We start from the raw sequence: 20,365 nt of genomic DNA on the forward strand, positions 1-20,365 counted from the left end.
TCTGTATTAGAATAAAAATGACATGAATTTCCTGCCCCGGTGTGCTGGCTAGCCCAGTCTGGGTCACGGTGTCCCATTTGTTGCAAAAAGAAACAGCTTTGACAAGCTACTTTTACTATGTTCATGTGTTTCTTTGTCTGGCACTGAAATTACCTATTGTTTGTTTTCTGACATTAAGATAGCAGTTATGTAAAAAGAAAAGTAGGTGATCTAGAGAAGAAAGTTCTTCCTATGAGTAGGAATCCGAGGAGACAGTACTAGGGAAACTGAGTGAAAATCTATCTGTATTTCCCAATCTTCAAATGCTACCTATAAGCCAAACAAAAAGTAAACCAGCAACAGGGGTTTTACAGAAAGAATCACATTCTTGCATTCTAGCCAAGCCCTTGGAAGAGACTCATTGTTAGTTACAGATGTGGACACTCCAGGAACACATGGATCTGATCACGGTATTAAGAAGGAAAACCATGACCCATACTTAGGACTTCTAACTCTAGATGTGAACTTAGCGCATTCACGGGGCTGACTTTTAAAGTGAGTCCTCGCTGCTACAGTGGAAAAATCTGATGGTGATTTAGCAGTCAAATCTGGTCTAAAGAGGGAATAATTGGCATGCTCTCTATATCTGTGGACTACACAGAATATTATAAGCACACACATATACAGGCATGTAATATACAGATGAACATGTAATTCATACAGATTCCCACAGAGCAGTCACATCATTTACTCCAAGAGGTGAGGAAACTTGAGGTGGGAAATAACCTGCTTAAGTGACTGTGATCACGGACAAATCTACGAGTGAAGTCCATGACATTTCTACTCCATGATGGCTTGGTTTCCTCATCTCTGAATGAGACGGATTCTTAAGAGCTTGTCGGAATAGTCAAATAATACTGCATTCCTTAACTAACACTCAGACAAGAGAGACCCATTATTAGCCTATTTGTATTGTTTGGTTTTCATTGAAGAAAAAATAATGAACTTTGGTTAAATTTGAGAAAGAATCAGATTGGGGTCTCCAGGATCATAAATGATAGGACCATAAATGGCACTCTATTAATAACCTTAATTACATTCACCCCCAGTTTTCTTTCAGTACTGAGGCCTTTGAGAGCAGGGTCAATGCATCATTGGAATCACAAAGAGCATGTGAGTAACTTTTCATTGTATGAATTAATGGAGGGCTAAGCACACTTATAAAAGCCTTGAAGACAGGAAGTTTTACATAGGAAATCTGTATTTGGAGACTGGGGCTCAAAGGGTCTCATTTCCACTCTACAGAGATGACCTCATTTGAGTAGTCTGGTCTCACAAGCATCCATGGCCCTGCTGCTGGTCCATCCTAAATTGTTATCCCAACCTTGGCAAAGATGTCAAGGTACTTCCAGTCTTCCAACTCCTCGTGAGCGGCCACTGTTGTCCGGAGAGCCAGTTCCCTTTGCCGGCTGCTCACCAGGCTGGCTGTTCTGCTCACCCTTCCAGCTGCTCCTCTGGCCACTTTCCCCTCCCCTGTGTTCTACCCAGTACCTCCTGTCACCTGCTTTTACACTTCTCTTATCACTTTAAGAAAAATCCTCCTGTATTCTTCAACCTGGTGCTTGACATATGCTGGGAGTCCAATACATGCGCTTTGGGGATGGGATTGGGAAATTTTGAGACTGGGTTTTTCTATGTGGCTCTGGCTGTCCTGGAACCTGCTCTGTAAGCAAGGCTGGCCTCAAACTCATAGAGATCTGCCTGCCTCTGTCTCGAAAAATACTAGAATTAAAGGTGTGCACCACTACCACCGAGCTTAAGGAATGCATTTTTAATGACTTCTGGTTTTTCTTAGGCAAGGGTATGTTAATCATTAAAACTGAAAACCCCTATTACATGCCATTAGTCAGATCCAATGTTCTATCTTACACACATGCACGTGAGCACACACACACACACACACACACACACACACACACACACACACACACACACGCACGCGCCCAAAGGCCATCACTGCCTTCCTACCTCGTGTTTCATCTGGAAGTTCTGCACAAGGTTGAGGTCAGTGAACATCCGAATTGTACACAGTGCTGTTTCCACATCAGACAGCTCAAAGTCACTGAAGCTGAAGTCAGTAATTTTAAGGGTCTGGGCAGATGGCACCACAGCAGCCTAATGAAGAGAAGAAAATGAAATAAAGCTGTGAACTAAGACAGCAGTCAGTCATATGGCTTTCTTACTTCTTGGTAGTAAACAGAACATGTTTATTTTATTTTTCCTTTCAGTATTGCTGTAGTTTGGGTCTGGAATGATCCCGCAAATGCCCTTATGTTGAAGGCTTGTTCTCCAGCCTAGTGCTGTTGGGATGTCTTAGTTAGGGTTTCTATCGCTGTGGTAAAACACCATGACCAAAAGCAACTTGTGGTGGAAGATGTTTATTCTTCATACAACTTGTAGTCCATCATCCAGGGAAGTCAGGGAAGGAACACAAAAGTAGGATCCTAGAGGCACGAACTGGTGCAGAGGCCGTGGGGGGTGGAGGGTGCTGCTTACTTGTTAGATCTTTATGGCTTGATTTGCCCACTTCCTTAGAGCAGCCAGGACCACCAGTCCAGGGGAGGCACTGCCCACAGTGAGCCGTGCCCAGCCACATCAAACATCAATTGAGAAAATGCACCAATGGCTTGCTCACATGCCAGTCTAGTGGGGGCATTTTCTCAATTGAGGTTCCTGCTTCCAAAATGGCCTGTGTCGAGCTTATTTGAGATTAGCCAGCACATGGGAGGTAGTAGGATATTTCGGAGGAGGAGTCCAGAGGGTGAAAACTACATTACTGGGAGTGTGCCCTAGAATGGGAGACTTCTTTACCTCTTACTGAAAGAACTTACTGGGTGCCATAGAATGAATAGCTTTCTCTACCAGGCTTCTCCCATAATGCACTGTGTCAATCCCAGACCCCAGAGCAGTAGAGGAAATTTGATCACATACTACAAACTCTGAAACCACAAGCCTTTTTCTTCCCCCCAGTGGGTTATCTCAGGTATGTTGTCAAGCAATGGCAAACTGCAACAGAGTAGAAATCTTTATCACAGGATCCCCCTAGACTTTTTAAACCTAGTCACATGGCGTTAACTCATATGATTCCAGAGAGGCTTGCCACCATGAGGCAGCACTTCAAACAGAAAGCAGTACAGAGGACCCCAATAATCTGGCTCTTTTATGCTTCTTACTCATTTGACAGATGCAACTATCTGGAACTAAAGCAGTAAGCAAGGTAAAGATAATGGCCCAAGCAATTTATATTTTATTCATACAAAACCATTACAGATGCTTTGCACCCATTTCTTTAGCTGCACAAAGTTAAGCACAAAGAGGTCAGGGAAGGAATGGAGCCGGTTTCCAAGGCAGCACGTTGCCTCGCTCAGACCTGACCTCACTGCTACTCTGTAGAGTCTACAGTGTAGACTAACGTGGGTTCTCATCCAGGCTTGAGCTGGTCAATCGTTGACCATGCTAACAAAGGCACTTGCTGGGAATGTGAATTTAGTTCATCACAGGTGGCCAAGGGAAGCTGATTTTGTTTGTCTTTTGGAAGGGATGACTCTGGTTTTTGAACTGAGATCCTTGGCTTTGATTTTTATGGTCACTTAACTGTAGCAAGCACCTGGAGTGTCTTCAGAGATGCCTTGCTCTTCTCGTCCATCTCTCCTCCTTTGTACTGTCTACTTCTGTGAGAGCCCGCTATAAATCCCTCTAGGACACAGCTATAACCTAAGTAGGATTAAGTGCCCCCTGGTGCTAGCCCCTCTCTGGGAACACCAGCTAAATGGCATTGATGACTATAACTTACTTTCATGTTTGCTACCCTTTCCGGTTTATTAGCATCAATACTTAAGAATAACTGGGAGGGAATTAAGTTCTTATCCTCTGTTTAATTTAAGATAACAACTTTCATTTTATTTAAAGAAGGGCCTCCTATGGAGATCGGGCTAGCCTGGGACCCATATTCTTCCTACCTTAACTTTCCCAACATTGGTAGGATAGGCATGCACCAAGTTTCTTAATGTCTCAGAGCTTCCTTGGAGGATGAGGCCCATCTGCCTGTGTTGGCAAAGCTGCAAGTGCGTCCTAATCTTGCTGTCAAAAACACCTCATTTGTCATGCTGTTTACACATTAGGAAAATCAAACGGCAATGTCATTTTTGGACTTTTTCAAAGCATCAATGGAAGAGTAACTGGCTAAGGCCAAGGGGCCCTGGCCACCTCACTGCTCTCTCCTGAGTTCTTGCTAGAGCCTGTGGCTACTAGAACTTGTACGATTCCTACTCCTCCACCCATAGACCATCTACTCTATGGGCATGCAACTGAGCACTGTGAAGTGCGGTAGCCTCATCAGGCTGAGAGTAACCTGATTTTAAATCAAACAAACAAACAACAACAAAAAACCTTTTGTTTATTGAGGAAAGAAATATTAAGAGTGGAAACAGCTGCCTAACTCCTTAGGTTTCTTAGCATTCAGACGGCACAATTCCATCTTCCCTTCAACTATCCTGAACTAAGCCCATCAAAACACTAAAATCCATCACAGCTACTGAGAGCTGTCTAGCCCCTATAATACTTTTAAAGCTATTTCTCCTACTCATGGTGGCTGTAGTGTTTCACCCCCCAATACACCACACTGTTCCATTCTGTAAGACTCTTCCCCTAAGACAAAAATTCCCAAGAAAATATGCACTCTATAAAGCCAGTCCCATGGACTTACGTGTGGGCTGAAACAGGGCAGACAATTGAAAATGTTTAGAAAAAGCTCTCACTGTTTACAGTGGCCTCCAGCATCAGAGATGGAGCGAGTCCAGAGGGAGGAAACAGACAACAGCTGCTATCCTTAAGCTGGTCCACTCAACACAGGAACAGATGTTCTGTTCTTCGGCATCATTTTTCTTACAGCAGGACGTTTTCTTCCTTTCCTTCAACATATTCCACAGCTGCAGGAGAGGTGGCCCACACAGCCCAGGCCTCTCCCTTGTGCGTGGATACGCGGTCTCTCAGACTGAGAGGCAAGCCGATTCCTTTCCTCCTTCACTCACTACCATATCACAGCACAAACAAACTCCTTGAACTGACCCAGAAGACATGCAAACATTTCCCATGAGAGCCTTGTCGTCAGATATGGGGTTCGGAACTTGGATCAGTCTCACTAACGAGGTTTGAGAAAGTCAGGCGACCTTTAAAACACTTCTTCAGCTACCACATAAAATGTCAACTGGCTATTTGCTTTCCTTACTATTTCAAAGGATAAAATATGTACCCTTTCCTAATAGCAGAGACTAAAGTGTGTGGTATTTGGGCGTGGGGCAGTCAGGGGCAATTCTAGATTCTCAGAGCTTCTTTTAGTTACAGTTGTACGCATTACAATTTAGAAGTGAGACACCAACCAGGGAAATAGGTAACTAACTAGATCTTCACTTCTCTCTTCCTCTGAATGTGATGCCCCAGCCTCATCCCAAACTCTGTAGGAGACCACCTGCTACAGCCTCCCCTCCCTTCCTGCCCTCCATCTCCAGGAGATCATACTGCCCTCCTCCAACTTTTTTCCCCGCCACTCATGTTGTTATGCTAGCCCCCAACTCCAGCAGGCATTCCCTGGAACCCACCCACCAGCCAACCCTGCCAGAGAAGCATGTAGGCCAGCCCAGCAGGTAGGCTAGCTTCAGCTCTTCACTCTCCCTCAACTTCTCCAAATCCAACTCCCCAGTCTCATCCCCAGCTATGTGGCAGACTCCCTCCAGTGGCCCCTTCAGCCTCCCCTTCTTAGTCCATTCCCATTCCTAAGTGTCAAGTCCCAATACTGAGAAACACAGTTTGCCCTGAACCTCCAGTGGCCAAACCTATCAAGATCTCAGAAGAATTCCTTACCAGGCAACACATGGCCATCACAGCCTCCTAACGCCCAGGGAGGACAACAGAAACTAAGGAAAAGAACATCCACAAAGACAAGACCAGATATCAGCACCTAGTCTTACAATCAAACCCAGATTCCTGCACAACAGTGTAAAAACACATCAACACCAGCCAGGATAAAGTCTCCAGTAGAGCCAGCCATCCTACCACAGCAGGCCCTGAGAACCGCAACAGCTGAAGCAAAGACTAAAGCCTTTGTGGATATGATGGGGGTCCCTAAAGAGCAAATGAAAAAAAATCTATTAAAGAAATCTATGAAAACACAAACAAGAACTGGAATGAAATAAATAAAACAGTTTAAGACCTGAAAGTAGAAATAGAATCAATAAACAAAACCCAAACTGAGAAAAATCTGGAAATGAAAAATTTAGGAAGGCAAACAAGGACTCCACAGACAAGACTCACTAACAGAGAAAACAAGAACTGGAAGACAGAATCTCAAGAATAATAAACCTGGGTCAAAGGCTCAAAGGCACAGAAGATATTCTCAACAGCTAATAGAAGATAACTTCCCTAACCTAAAGAAAGAGATGCCTATCAAGGTACAAAAAGCATGCAGAACATCAAATAGACTGGACCAGAAAGGAAATTCCCTTCACCACACAATAAGCAAAACATTAAATGTATAAAAAAGAAAGAAAAGAAAAAAAAAAGAAAGAATATTAAAAGCTGCATGGGAAAAAGACCAAGTAACATATAAAAGGGAACCTATTAGAATAACACCTGACTTCTCAGTGGAGGCTCTAAAAGCCAGAAGGGAAGGGACTGGTCAGATGTTCTATAGACTCTGAGGGAATATAGATGCCAGAAATGACTACTATACTCAATACTTTTAATCACAATAGATGGAGAAAATAAGACATTCCATGATAAAACCAAAATTAAGAAACATCTATCTATAAATCCTTAAGAGTTTAACCATGTTCAGACCATCAAATCAAAAGAGGGGAAACACATACATACATACATACATACATACATACATACATACACACACACACACCAAAAGCAAAATAACAGGAATCAACAAACAGTGCCCACTGAGATCTTTCAACACCAATAGTCCTAATTTCCCAATTAAAGCAAACAAACAAGCAAAAAGTCTACCAAAAAAAAAAAAAAAAAAAAAAAAAAAAAAAAAAGCCCAGGGCTAGATGGTTTTAGTGCAGAATTCTACCAGACCTTAAAAGAAGAGTTCATGACAATACTCAAATTATTCCACATAAAAAGAAACAGAAGGCGCACTGTTAAATGTCTTTAACCATCAGAGAAATGCAAGTCAAAACTATTTTGAGATTTCATGTTACACCCACCATAATGGCCAAGATCAATAAAACAAATAACACCTCATGCTGATAAGGATGTGGAGTAGGGGGAACACTCATTCATTGCTGCTGGGTGAGCAAATTTGTACAACCCCTATGAAAATGAGTGTGGCGGTTCCTTAGAAAGATAGGAATTAATCTACCTCAAAACCTACCTATACTATTCTTGGGCATATACCTGAATGATGCTTCATACTACCAGAGGCACACATGTTCAACTAAGTTCATTACTGCAATATTCATAATAGCTAGAAACTGGAAACAACTAGATGTCCTTCAACATATGACTGGATTTAAAACAAAATGTGGTACATATTTACACAATGAACTATTACTCAGCCAGCCATTAAAACAATAAAACCATGAAATTCCATAGGTAAATGGTTGAAACTAGAAAAAAAAAAATCATCCTCAGTGAGGTATCCCAGACCAAGAAAGACAAATACAGCATGTGCTTGCCTATATGTAGATGTTAGCTGTTAAGTCAATGATTACAAAGCTACAACACATAAAACTTGAATTTCAAACTAAAATCGTGCCACCTGAGACACTATTGAGGGAGAACTGTGGTGGGAAGTGTAACTCTACAGAACATAGAGTCTCTTTTCTACTCCCAAATATCTAGCACAGTTGAGTGGGTGGTAGCAGATAGCCCAGTGGCTTTCTTATTCTAGTCTATGTGGCTTGATGATGTGTGCAGATAAGAGGCACATATAATCCAGATACGTTTATTCCAGGAACTCATTCATTGGCTTCTTCAAATGATTTGAAAGAAAATGTTTGTCTTTCTGTCTAAAACAGTCAAGGCAGTTTGTATTTTCTCAGTTGAACCCTGATGATCTATTTGGCAACAAAAGTGATTATAGGCAACAGACTCTCAAATTGGATAATTGGTACAGTTGAGTATAGAAACAGAAGGAACCATAATTCAATTACAGTAGCATATCCAAATTGATAAAAAAAATTACAACATTTAGGGTCTAATGCATAACTACTAAACTAGAAAAGACATCAGTGTGTTGAAATGAACCTTCTCAATGATTCTGATGGATGCAAACATGTAAGAACTGCTGCATTAGGAGAGGCCATTCACAGTCAATGGCACAGCCATTTACATGGTCACTGTGGCTGTCTTCAATGAAATGCCTTTTTGTGGATCCAGTGGTAACCGCCACGCCACAGTTTAATGGGCAGAAACCACAAGCAAAGCTGGCTCCTTCTTACAACTGCTTCCATAGGATGGAATACAGGAGATGCTCTAGACTCTTTTGGCTCAAGCCATGATTAGAAAACAAGAGAATTTGTGGATTTCCTAAGAGAATTTGATAGAGACAAAGTCCATATGCATCTTCAGCAGGTTGTTGAATTACAAACCCTATTGAAATCAGACATGCCGCAGACATGTTCACATCTCCTGTGTCTATGTTAGAGCAGTGATTGAGAGGGGGAGGGGCACCACAAAGTGGAATTGAGGCACTTGGGTACAGCTGCACAGGTACAAGTCTCTCAGATAAGTGCCTTTATAATGTCATAGCGCCTGATATCATAGTCATAGTTACTATATTTTATGGTTATAATCGCATCATATATAATACACATACTCGGTATATTTAGAAAATTACTACAACACCTATGTAGACTAGGAGGTAAATATTGAATGAATTACTAGGTTTCTAAACTCATCAACCACATGAAAACCTTCCCATGACATGTGGATGTGTTTCCTGTGAATTTCACTTACAAACCAGTACAATGCAAATGTCAGTAGGGACAACGCATCCCACTGGGGCAGGGACAACCACCCTTTGTGGCATTCGTATTGTTCTCTTGCAGCTGTACTACTCTTACTTCCTTAGAAAAATGAAAACTACAGTCAGAGTTTCAGTTTCTTTCCTTTGCATTATGTACACGGGGTAACTCTAAACATCAGATTCAGTTTGTCCATGTGTCGGCAAGTTTGATGCTTCTATGCTCAAGGACACTAGGAATCCACGAAGAGAAATCGCTCCCCTGAGTAGTTCTCACTTTGTGAGCAGTCATGGTAGCAGGTCGCTTGGGGTAGTCCATCCTAGATTTATGTTCAACAAGTAGGACTATGGTTTATAAACAAAAGGCTTTACCTCTAATCTTAAAACACAAGGTCCATTTTCCCCTTGGAAGTTTCCTTCCTACCTGTGCATATAATGTCTAGCGTGCTGATTATGCTATTAGGACTTGTGAAAGAAAACTTGCCACATGACAGAGTCATAAAGACCTCCATATTGTTACAACTACTTACTAATAACTAAAACTCAATGGAGGCACATACACTAAGAAGGCTCGCCACTGTGGCTCTGTAGGGTAAGCTCCTTATTATCTGCTTTTATAGATGAAGAGGGCTGGGCATAGAGGAGTTACATTTGCTTCAGACCATATTAACCCTGAAGTCTGGATCAATCAACAGTTAAAAGCTGTTTCACATGTTTTAAAATAATATTGTATTCTTAAATGTATGGTGTGTATCATAAAGGGATCCTCTCTCGGCCTAGACATATGGGGGAGGGCCTGGGCCCTGCTCCAAATGATATGACTGTAAGGAATATGGTTTTTCCGCCCGCCGCCTGGTCTTGTCCCGCCGCCATGCCAGCCCCAAACAATACACTGAGACTCTGTATTTGATACAATGCTGTTGGCCCGGTTACTTGTTTCTTATCCGCTAGCTCTGTCTTAATTATTAGCCCATTTCTATGTATTTCCACGTGGTCTTACCAGGGAGAGACGGCTGGCGGTTCTTCCTCCTCCAGACTCTCCATCTTGACTCCTCCTTACTACTTCTCTTTCCTCCTTGTCTCCTAGTCCCTCCTATCTTCCTTTCCTATTGGCCAACAGTGCTTTATTCATTAACCAGTATGAGAAACATATTTACATAATGACATCTCCCATCATCTCCTCTTTTCTGTCTAAATAAAAAGAAGGGTTTTAACCTTAACATAGCAAAATATATCACATATCAGTTATCAAATAAGAATCACAGTTAACACTATTTAGTCCATTAACATTTAGCAATATTTGAAGAAAATATTCCATCATCTATCCTATCTTTGTGAGTCTAAAGTATCTTATCTTTAATCCTAACTAAGGAAAACTATAACCATAACTATCTGTCTTCAAGTCCTTCAAAGACCACAGAAGGATAATATATAAACTCTAGAAATGACAGAGACATCTCGCCTTGTCAGTCACCTGAAGTTCTTCTGTAATCTTCCATCTTCAGCCCATAGGTCATAGTGTGTCCGGCAGACTCTTCAGCAAAGCAGGAAACTTTAAACTGTCTTCTTGTATTGGCAGTTTGTCAATCACTTTTCTCTGTGTCCTGCAGACTGTCTGGCAGACTCTTCCATGAAGCAGGAACTCTGTAGCAATGTCCATCTTGAATCAGCAGTCACTTTTCTGTGGGTCCTGCATGTCCAGTTTGTATAGTACAAAGTCAAACAGTCCAGACAAGAGCAGTATCTTGTTCAAATGGCTAGTCTTGACATATTGGAAGTAAACTCCATAACGAGTTTCTTCAATGTCCATCTTCCTTTTTGACGAAGGTGGTGTTGCCAGGAGCATTTATGTCTCATTGTCGAGAAAACCCCTAAACCACTTTAAATGCCATATTCTGTAGGTCTTTGAAAGGTTTGAAGAATTCCTATCTATCTCAAATACATCTTGAAAACATGCTTGTTTCAAATTTAAATGAAAAAATTATATAATAAAAATTTCTTCTTATTAAAAAGAAAGTATGGTGTGGGTGAAAACCATTAAACACATGAGTATGGAAAATAGCACACTTGTGTAAAATAAACATAACAACCATCTACAAATTACTTAATTTCTTGTTTTTGGTGAAGACCTCATTAAAGGGGCTTCTATTCTGCCTGTGGGAAATGTCTCTTGTCACCTCAGCACCTCAGCACCTCAGCAGAAACTAAGGATGTGGGCACAGGGCTACACAATCTGATTGTGTATTCTTTATACAAAAAAAAAAAAAAAAAAAAAAAAAAAAAAAGCCACATTGTTAACCAGACATTCAGTCTGCCTTAGATCTTAAGTATCAGCTCTCAAGCCCCAAATAAAAATCATGGGAACTGAAATATCTCTTTACAGCCAGCTATTAATACAAGGCTCCTTTTGCACAGGAAATATTCAAGTCTGAAAGGGATAGCTGTTGAACTTGATCTTCCATAAAATGTCAAATTTTTCCAATTAGCATCAATGTTTTATAAACTCGTTTTGTTTTATCTTTGATATTTAGTCAATAAAAATGAAGAATTTCAATTAGTTCTCCTTTTAAGGAAATTATTTTCAGGGATCAAATAAGTATATTTGCTAGGTGGTACCACTAGTTTCACAGAAAGGTCGTCTGTCAAGTGCTGGAAAATCTCCTGTAGGTACTGACCAATACTCCCCTCTCAGGGCCCAGATGCAAAGGAGGACAATGCCATTTCAGCCCTGGAAGAAAGCCACTGTGACAATCAGTATCTTACACTCTGAGGAAAGCTGGTGCCCCACACTTCTAAACTCTCATAAAATGTATCTTTAATAGGGGAACTCACACATCTTTTAGTGCTGTTAGAATGTATCTTTTTCCAAGACAGAGGAACATTCAAATACAGATGAGAAGAAATCTACAGGGAGAGGTACATGAGGCACAGTTTGGAACCTGTATCAGTATAATGTTTCCTTCTTCCTCACATTAAATAAGTGGTTCCTTTAAACTTTAGCAGGGAAGATGAATATTAGAAACTTGGATAATGAGCTTACAGATTTTGAAAATCATACAACAAAGGCATAATGATAAAATTTTGAGAAGATATAAATACTTCTAAGTATAAACTTAGTGGAACTTACGTGCATACTTTATTATACACAGATCTGCTATTATGTTGCTTTCTTAGTTCCACATATGAAACGTCTTTTTAAAACTGTGGTGTTTCCAAACTATATACAATCATTGTGTATGAGAAGTTCAGTAACAGTGTCTCCATGTTGGAGATAAGATTGTGGCTGGACATTGGCCACTAGAAAAATCAAAGTGAAATAGGAAGAATCAAACAGATAACCTACTGACATCTTGCCCATGTGAAGAAAAGATGAAGCTTTTTTAATGTTTTAGACTTCTCTAAAAGAGGATGCCTCCATGGACAGGCCAGAGATTGCTCTAGACTCTGACACAATTTAAGGAAGGCAGTTCATTACCAAGGCCACAAGTCACTACAGTTCAGCAGCATTGGACACCATAGGTCACAGGGCCAACTCTTGCTCAAACTGTCTGATAGAAGCTTCAAGTCACACTTTGTCAGTCTGTAAAGGATTTCCCCACAGCAGGGGCTAGTGAGTATCTTGCTGTAAGATAGCTGATCTACACACCAACTTAGGCATCAGATTTGGGTCAGGTCTTGGCTCTGTCCTTTACCACAGCCATCTGCAGTAGTCCAAGATGCCTGACCAAGGCTGGGTCCACGTGATATTTCTTTCTTTGAGAGTTTAAGTCCTAGGAAATCCCACCTCAGTGGCTACCACAGCCCTTTCTATTTTGTTCTCAAATGAAGTCTCAGAGCCCTTTAAGATGTCAAACAATTCAGTTAGCATCTAGTTATGCTGTCCATGATTCTATAAAATGCAGCAAGGCTGTGACTACATGGACCAGAACTGACTCGGTGACAAACTAAGTAGTTTATTTACATCACTCTATTGCTTTTTATACAGGACCAGAAGACAGAAAAAGCAATCAGTCACCCAGTCAATCTAGTACACATTCATTTTCTAATTGTCTGTTTAATCAAACTTACATTCTGGATCTTCCTTTAATAGATTTATTTATTTTCTTATTTATTTTTGTTTTTTTAAGACAATATTTCTTTGTATAACAGGCCTAGCTATCTTGGAACTAGTTTTGTAGACCATGCTGGCCTTGAATTCACAGAGATGCACCTGCCCCTGCTTCCCAAGTGCTGGGATTAAAGGCATGTGTTTTTTGGTTGTTTTTGTTTTGTGTTTTTTGTTTACTCTTTATTCTTTTGGATCTTTGCTCTTTACTCTTTGGAGGATCGGACACCCAGCTCCCAATAAATACACATGGAGACTTATTGTTATCTATGAATGCTCAGGCTTAGCTTAGCTTGTTTCTAACCAGCTTTTCTTAAATTATCTCATCTACCCTTTGCCTCTGGGTTTTATCTTTCTCTATTTCTGTATGCCTTTCTTTACTTCTTACTCAGTGGCTTGCTGTGTGGCTGGGTGGCCGAACCCTGCTGTCCTCCTCCCCCTCTTTCTCCTCTATCTTCCTTCTCTCTTTTTCTCCTTTTCTTTATTCTCTCTGCCTGCCAGCCCCACCTATCCTTTCTGTGCCCAACTACCAGCCATTCAGCCCTTTATTACATCCATCAGGTGTTTCAGACAGGCAAAGTAACACAGCTTCATGGAGTTAATCAGATGCAACATAAAAGAATGCATGGTTAAACAAATGTTCCACAGCATAAAAGATGCAACACATCTTAAAATAATATTCTACTGCAGGCATGCACCACCACCACCCTGCTATTTATTTTTATTTTATGTGTATAAGTATTTGCCTGTGTCTATATACGTGTATCATTTGTGTGTTTGGCACCCGAACAGGCCAGACAAGGGCACTGGATCCCTGTCACTGATGTTACAGATGGTTGGAAGGTACAGTATGGGTGCTGAGAGCCAAACCCAGATCCTTTGCTAGAGTAGCTAATGTTCTCAACTGCCAAATCATCCTCCAGCCCTACATTCTCGTATTTAGTTAACTTTTAAGAAACACGAGCAGGTGACAGGGGATCTTTTGTTGCTTTTTCAGCAACCTGTCACTAAGGAGTCTCAAAATCATGGCAACACGCTCAGTTGAAAGGCCCCATTCCTCTTATGCTTAACCCAAGAAAAGGTCAAACTAAAAATGAGATTAAAAAATGTTCAGTTAAGCTGGGGGAGGGGGTAAGGTATTTGAATTGCCTATCAATTCTTTTTGTTATGACTACAGAATTTTATTCTGGATGAAGCCATACATATTTGGTACATATATTCTTCAATCTCGAGAGTAAAATTTCACAATAAAAGTTAAGAAAACATTTGACAGCTTTTGAAATTCTTTTACAGTTGGAGTTGGCACAAACAAGCAAACGCATGGCAAAGATAGTGATTTGAGGAAATGCCGCGTTTTGCAGACACCTGGGTAGCTGGGGCTGCAGAAGAAGTTTTAGTTGGTTGACATAAAGCTAGGCTCGAAATGAGTTGCTGAATCTCAACCAATTTAAATAAATTACTTGACCTACAAAAGATGTAACCCTACATTTCTCAATGCAGCTGCCAGACATCTATTTTCCGAATGGAACAACAGATGGTTCAGAACAATATGCTTGCAGCAATTTTCAGCTATTCTAGAGTGTTTTTCTCTTGCTAAAATTATAAGTATACTTGAGAGAGCCAAGTTGAGACTTTTGTGAAAGACTCCGCTCTTTCTGGAGTGTAAAAACCGGTTTTCACACTCCAGTGGTGGTTTTAGCGTTGTCTTGAGAAGGTGCTGTGTTTGCTCTTTGGATTTCCATATGACACATGGCAAGGTGTGCCTTTTCCCTTTACTTTGCCACTGACTAATGACTTGTGGGGCTTGAAAACACAAAAGCATTTCCTACTCACAGTGTACATGCAAGTGGAGCTAGACCTCGTTGGTGAACTAGGCAAATAAATGTGTCAGTTAACTTGCGTGGGGCACCTCACACCTATACTCCTAGGTCAGGGGAGCCCATATCAGCAATGTCAGGAGTTCAAGTGAGTCCCAGGCCAGGCTGGGCTACTGTGTGAGAGCCTGTCTCCTGTCTCAAAAAAAAAAAAAAAAAAAAGTGTCAATTAAGCCCAAGGCAAATGATACTTTTAAACCCAATACCTCTTTAAACTCTGTGTGACCTTTCAGATACAATTACCTAATGATTCTTTTGCTGTCCTTGCTAGATGAGTCATGTTCCTACACACAATTTAACTTAGAATGTCTCCAAGGTCTCTCTCAATCTCCTGGCCTTTTAACTCAGTGCTCTGCCCTGCTTCTATCTGAATATGGTTCAGGGCTCTGCACTGAGTATGGACTTCTGTCTCACTCCCTGTCCTGCGTGGCCGTGTGAACTTGAAGTTCTTTGGCCTTTCTAGGCCCCAGTGTGGTCTTCACAACACAGCTGTAGTTTCCATGAGAACATGCTGATAAAGCATAAAAAAGTTATCTTCTGGCAAGCTATGGTGTCGATAACAATGAGAGAGAATTTCTATGATCCGTTCAAACTTTCCATTCCTTACATGCACAATTCTTTCTCTCAGATAGACCTAGCTGTGTCACGGCAACAGATTTAAAATGCAAGCATTGCTAGTATATTACGTGTACAGCTCAGGGTAACTTCTTCAAACTTACATGGACTGCTACCAAAGCATTCCCAACCAAGACCCAGAGCATCTGGCATGTGTACTCAGGTTCCCCTGCCTTCATCTCACTGAATACTGAATAATGACATGACTCCAGGAACTAACCTTATCTGATCCTGATTTCAAACAGCCTGCCATAAACCATATGGTCAGAAATCGGATCGCTCTCAGTTACCGACAGTGCAGAGCTAGTTACTGGTGAGAACCAACCATCTGTAGTCACCCATCTCAGTCTCCCCAGTAAATGAGAACTAAATTAATTTCAGTGAAAGAAAGAGGGGAACTTTTTAACAACCACTGGGGATTAAAAAAAAAAATCAGGATAACAGAATAGTATTACAAAGTCAACATCAGTCCCTGGCGTTTTGTACTATGGATGACTTTGTACTCTAGCTAGAAAGCACAGTTAATCAACACACATAACTTCCGCATCCATCTAAATATTGAGCACTAGTGAAAGCACTTGTATATTAATTGGATGGCTGAAGTGAGTGAGTTTTCAACAGAAATGGTTACCGCTAAAGCCTGGAGCTCTCTTGTTTCCTCCTCTGCTGCCGACGCGTGGTAAGACAGGACCTGTGGATAAGACAGGAGTCCAGGTTAACTAATGCACACGGAACATCAGCTTGAAATGTTGCCCCGACTTCCTGGAGAGGCAACTAGGCTTTCTGGCTGCCAACTCCTACTAATGGCTTTCATCAGCACAGTAAAACAGCCTGAATTTATGCTCCTTAATTTTAGAGAAAATCCTGAAACTGTCACTCTGATGCTGTGATCATAACAAACGCATTATCTATAAACCACTCTAGAAATAATCACTGGCTCAGCCATAGCAGCAAGTGTTTATTTTGAACTGTTGTTGTTGTTGTTTCTCTTTCAGAAATGTACTTGTATACAGAACAGGGGGAAAAACTCTTGCCTGAATTGACATATTTAAGTTGCTATTTGTAACATATACATATGTATGTATATATGTGTACACACACACACACACACACACACACACACACACACACACACCACGTACGGTTCTCAGGTGAGGCCTGTAATAACTGTCGAATTCATCCAGAAAACTGCATGCTGGAACGTATGGTCATGCAGATGTAAAGATGTTCTCAGAGTCTACAAGTCACTGGCAGAGTAGACTCCGCTGTCATAGCAGCTGAGGGCACTGGGCTATTAAGCTCACAATGGATCCAGGAGTCAGTGTTGCCTTAAGGTCAGACTTACTTTAAATCCTCTAACTTAAGCTTAGAATTGCAATTCTCATTTTCAGAATTCATAACTTCCAAGTAATGAGGAGCTATTTTAGATAGTCCTTTTAAACAAACAAACAAAAAATGTGGCTGTACTGAGTGGTTTATTTTATACTTTAAAAGTTGCACAATTACAGCCACCCCAGGAAACCAAATGGATCCAGAGCTTCAGAATCAAAGTCAATGGACAGCGGGGGACATGGCTTCTGCCTTTTACTGGTTTCCTTCCTTACTTTCAATTCTTAAGACTGATGAGATTCTTTAAAAAAAAAAAAAAAAAAAAAAAGCTTTCTTTACCGGTGTCCTTATGGAAAGACACAGGGGGAGGGGGAGGAATGAGGAATGGGATAAACAGGGAAGGGACCTCTCGGGGACAGTGGGTATCTGTGGGAATGGCGTACAGAAAGCAAACACTACTTTATACAGGAAGAGCCGGGGACAGACCAGAGTCTTGGTTTGGTCATCTGAGCCTTGGCAAGAAACCAAATATTAGGAATCTCCTTTCTTTAGCTTCTAAATATGTGTACGGATATCATTGTGAGAATCCCATGTTTTCTGTGTAGATACAAAGCCAGAGCACACCATATACACAGTGCCTGTCGGGAGGGAAAGCATGTGACTGAGGAGACCAAATCCTGTCAGCTTCATCCTACCTCTAAAGTCACCATTTGCTTGGCCATGGCTCTCTCCACCGCTTCATACATCTGTGTGTTCTGGATCCCCAAGCCACAGAAGATAACAAAAGCTTCCAGGAACTGTTCATCATTTTGGTTGAAAGGTTTAATCTTGCCAGTATTCTCCTCCATCTTATTGACAAGTTGGCAAACTCCTGTAACAATCAGAGAAATTAAGCAGACATGATTGTTAGTCACCACAGCTCCAATCAACCTTAATAGCCACACCCAAAGATTGCCTTGTGGTTTTCTCTTAGAAATGCCTGGAATGTCCAAGTAAGGACGTGGACTTCTCCAAACAAACCTAGGAAAGTAAACCTGATTAATTTGAATGAGCATTACTTTCACACAGCCAAGGATGTATATCATCTATGATTAAAAAAAAGAAAATTCCTAGAGAACTATTTTCCTCCAGATTGGTCATGAATTTTAGATCGAGTCCCCAAAGACAGTTTGTCCTCTGGAAACTAATTGGATTTTTGTCCGTGTGCCAAGAGAACAGTTTTGATGCAGATCGGAGTTTCGGTCACACAGTCTGCCTTCTCTTACTGAGAAATCAGAATTTAAAAATATAATCACATACAGAACAGAATACAGAAAATAGGCAAATAACGACAGCTTCAAACACACCCTCAGGTATCCAAGATAATCACATGTGAGGAAATAAATAAATACAGGTACTCTGACTGTTTTGGAGATAAAAGCAGATTTAGTCCCTAAAGACTATCATAACCTTCCTAGTTCTCCACTCGCTTATAGGCCAGTCACGCAGTTAGGCAAGAATGGAGGATTGCCATACTGTTCTAAGCTGGTGTTGCTGTGGGATTCTGTGTCTACAGAATGACTTCGCTGCACAAAGTATTGGAATATACCATTGAGAAAAATGTGTGGTTGACATTTTTATCACTTTGTCTCTAAGTAAAAGGCTTCCATTATGTGCATGTCCACTGTAGGACAGGCACTATGCCAAGCAGACACAAACTCTCTGGTTCTTGTGATTTTCCTTGTGACACTGGTGGAAGCTTATAGGAGGAATGAGGAAAGAGATGTAGCTTTTACACACACACACACACACACACACACACACACCAGTCTGAAAGCAACCTCTGCCTTGGCCTACTCCTAACCATTCACTGCGCATGCTCACTCACACGCCGCACCTCGATCGCCCATTGGCTTTTCCCTTTACCTGGGCTAGCATCGCTGCCCAGTGCTCCCCTGGGCAATCTTCCAGGTGAAGCCTGCATGTCCTTCACAATGAGGCTCTCAGCTTCCCACCTCACACCCAGGGCAGGCGCTTCTCTTCCCAACGTTAACAGTAACAGTTGGTGAACAATGGCAGACTTCACTTCTGTTTCTTTCTTAGCTGTAAGTATGTTGGACTTAGTGCCCCCCCCCACATACACACACTCCATTTTCACAGCTAACAAAATCCTTGGCAGACAGTAAAAACTTAAGAAAACAAATTAATGAAAAGACGCAGTGCCCCAGTTCTGACCCGAGGTACTTTCCCATGGAGATGATATCGACTATTAGTCCTTATTTTTCCTGGAGCACTAAAGATTTTCATGGTCTGCGATGACATCTGATTACACATTAATCCCCTCTGTCACCATGGTTGCACACTGTCTTCGTTCTGGCACTGCAAATGATCCGGACTCTGCTTTTCATTCCTGTTTGTACACACGTGTGTGCTTTCCTGTCAGCATCTGTGCAGGGAGCCACCTTTCCAACACTATCCCATCAGGAACCCAAACTTCAAACAAGACACAAGGAATGTGGACAATGCAAGCAAAAAGGCACCCATAAAACACCAGTCAGCATTCATTATCATAGCAACACACAGCCCATAATTGGTAAAAACGCAAGGGCTATGCCCTCTCATCTTCCCAGCCCCGCACGTTGTCACTATGGGACTGTTCATGTAGGCTCTGGCTGTTTCCCAATCGGCATTCTCGTGAGAGCCGTGTGTTTCGTGCTCTTACACTCAGAACACAGTGGAAGGTTTTATAGAAGTCAACTTCGACGCTCAGAAATAAGATTTGCCGATTACTTCATAACAATTCCTGCAGGCGGGCAAAGGAAAGTGTGACAAAGGACTAGGATGCGCTTGCACATCAGGCAGTTGGCTAAGCCGTGCCCTAATGAAGTCTTTTACATAGTAATTCAAATCTGTCCTACCTAAAATTCACTGAGCAAACACATTAAGAGGTATTAATGGATCTGGAGAAGTAGTGAGGTGGTAGACTGCTGGCCTAATATATACAAAAAAAAAAAAAAAAAAAAAAAAAAAAAAAAAAGTGGGGGGGATTAAATTCTACCTCTGGAGTTGCTCAAAAATTACTAAAATGGAAAGCCAAGAGAATATTAAGTCAACAGTAACAACCACAGCCCAGTGCAGAACAGATAAAATGTGCCTGTGCTACAAGCCACCTCCACAGGTGCAGAAATGCAGAATTAAGCTCCAGGGCAAGAAAAGGGTACTGAAGACAAACGGCCATTTAAGCTCATAATTAAATTCTCTCTTGAAAATGGGCTAGGCAGCATTCATGCTCAGCTCACTGATCTCATTAAATCCTTCAGAAAATTTAATTATAGCAAGCAAAAGTACATGGGAAGGTTTTTAAGAAACAAATGGAGTTCCTCTTAGAGAAAAGAAAAATTTAAAGCTTGGGCAAATCTATAGATTAAATTTTCGCCATTCTCCACT

At 41.3% G+C, this 20,365-nt stretch overlaps 1 protein-coding gene across 2 annotated transcripts in view; it reads right to left on the reverse strand.

Annotated features, from left to right (window-relative positions):
- Pde5a (phosphodiesterase 5A) overlaps positions 1-20,365 on the reverse strand; it is a 136,340-nt gene that overhangs the window by 37,369 nt on the left and 78,606 nt on the right. For both annotated transcript variants that reach the window (XM_051185568.1, XM_051185569.1), the window contains exons 10-12: positions 17,635-17,810; positions 16,242-16,301; positions 2,008-2,154 (exon numbers count right to left, since the gene is read on the reverse strand). In XM_051185568.1, coding sequence (XP_051041525.1) covers positions 2,008-2,154; positions 16,242-16,301; positions 17,635-17,810 — 383 coding nt within the window. The remainder of the gene's footprint in view (positions 1-2,007; positions 2,155-16,241; positions 16,302-17,634; positions 17,811-20,365) is intronic.

This window comes from Phodopus roborovskii, unplaced genomic scaffold, assembly GCF_943737965.1.
Source record: "Phodopus roborovskii unplaced genomic scaffold, PHOROB, whole genome shotgun sequence".
Lineage (NCBI taxonomy): Eukaryota > Metazoa > Chordata > Mammalia > Rodentia > Cricetidae > Phodopus > Phodopus roborovskii.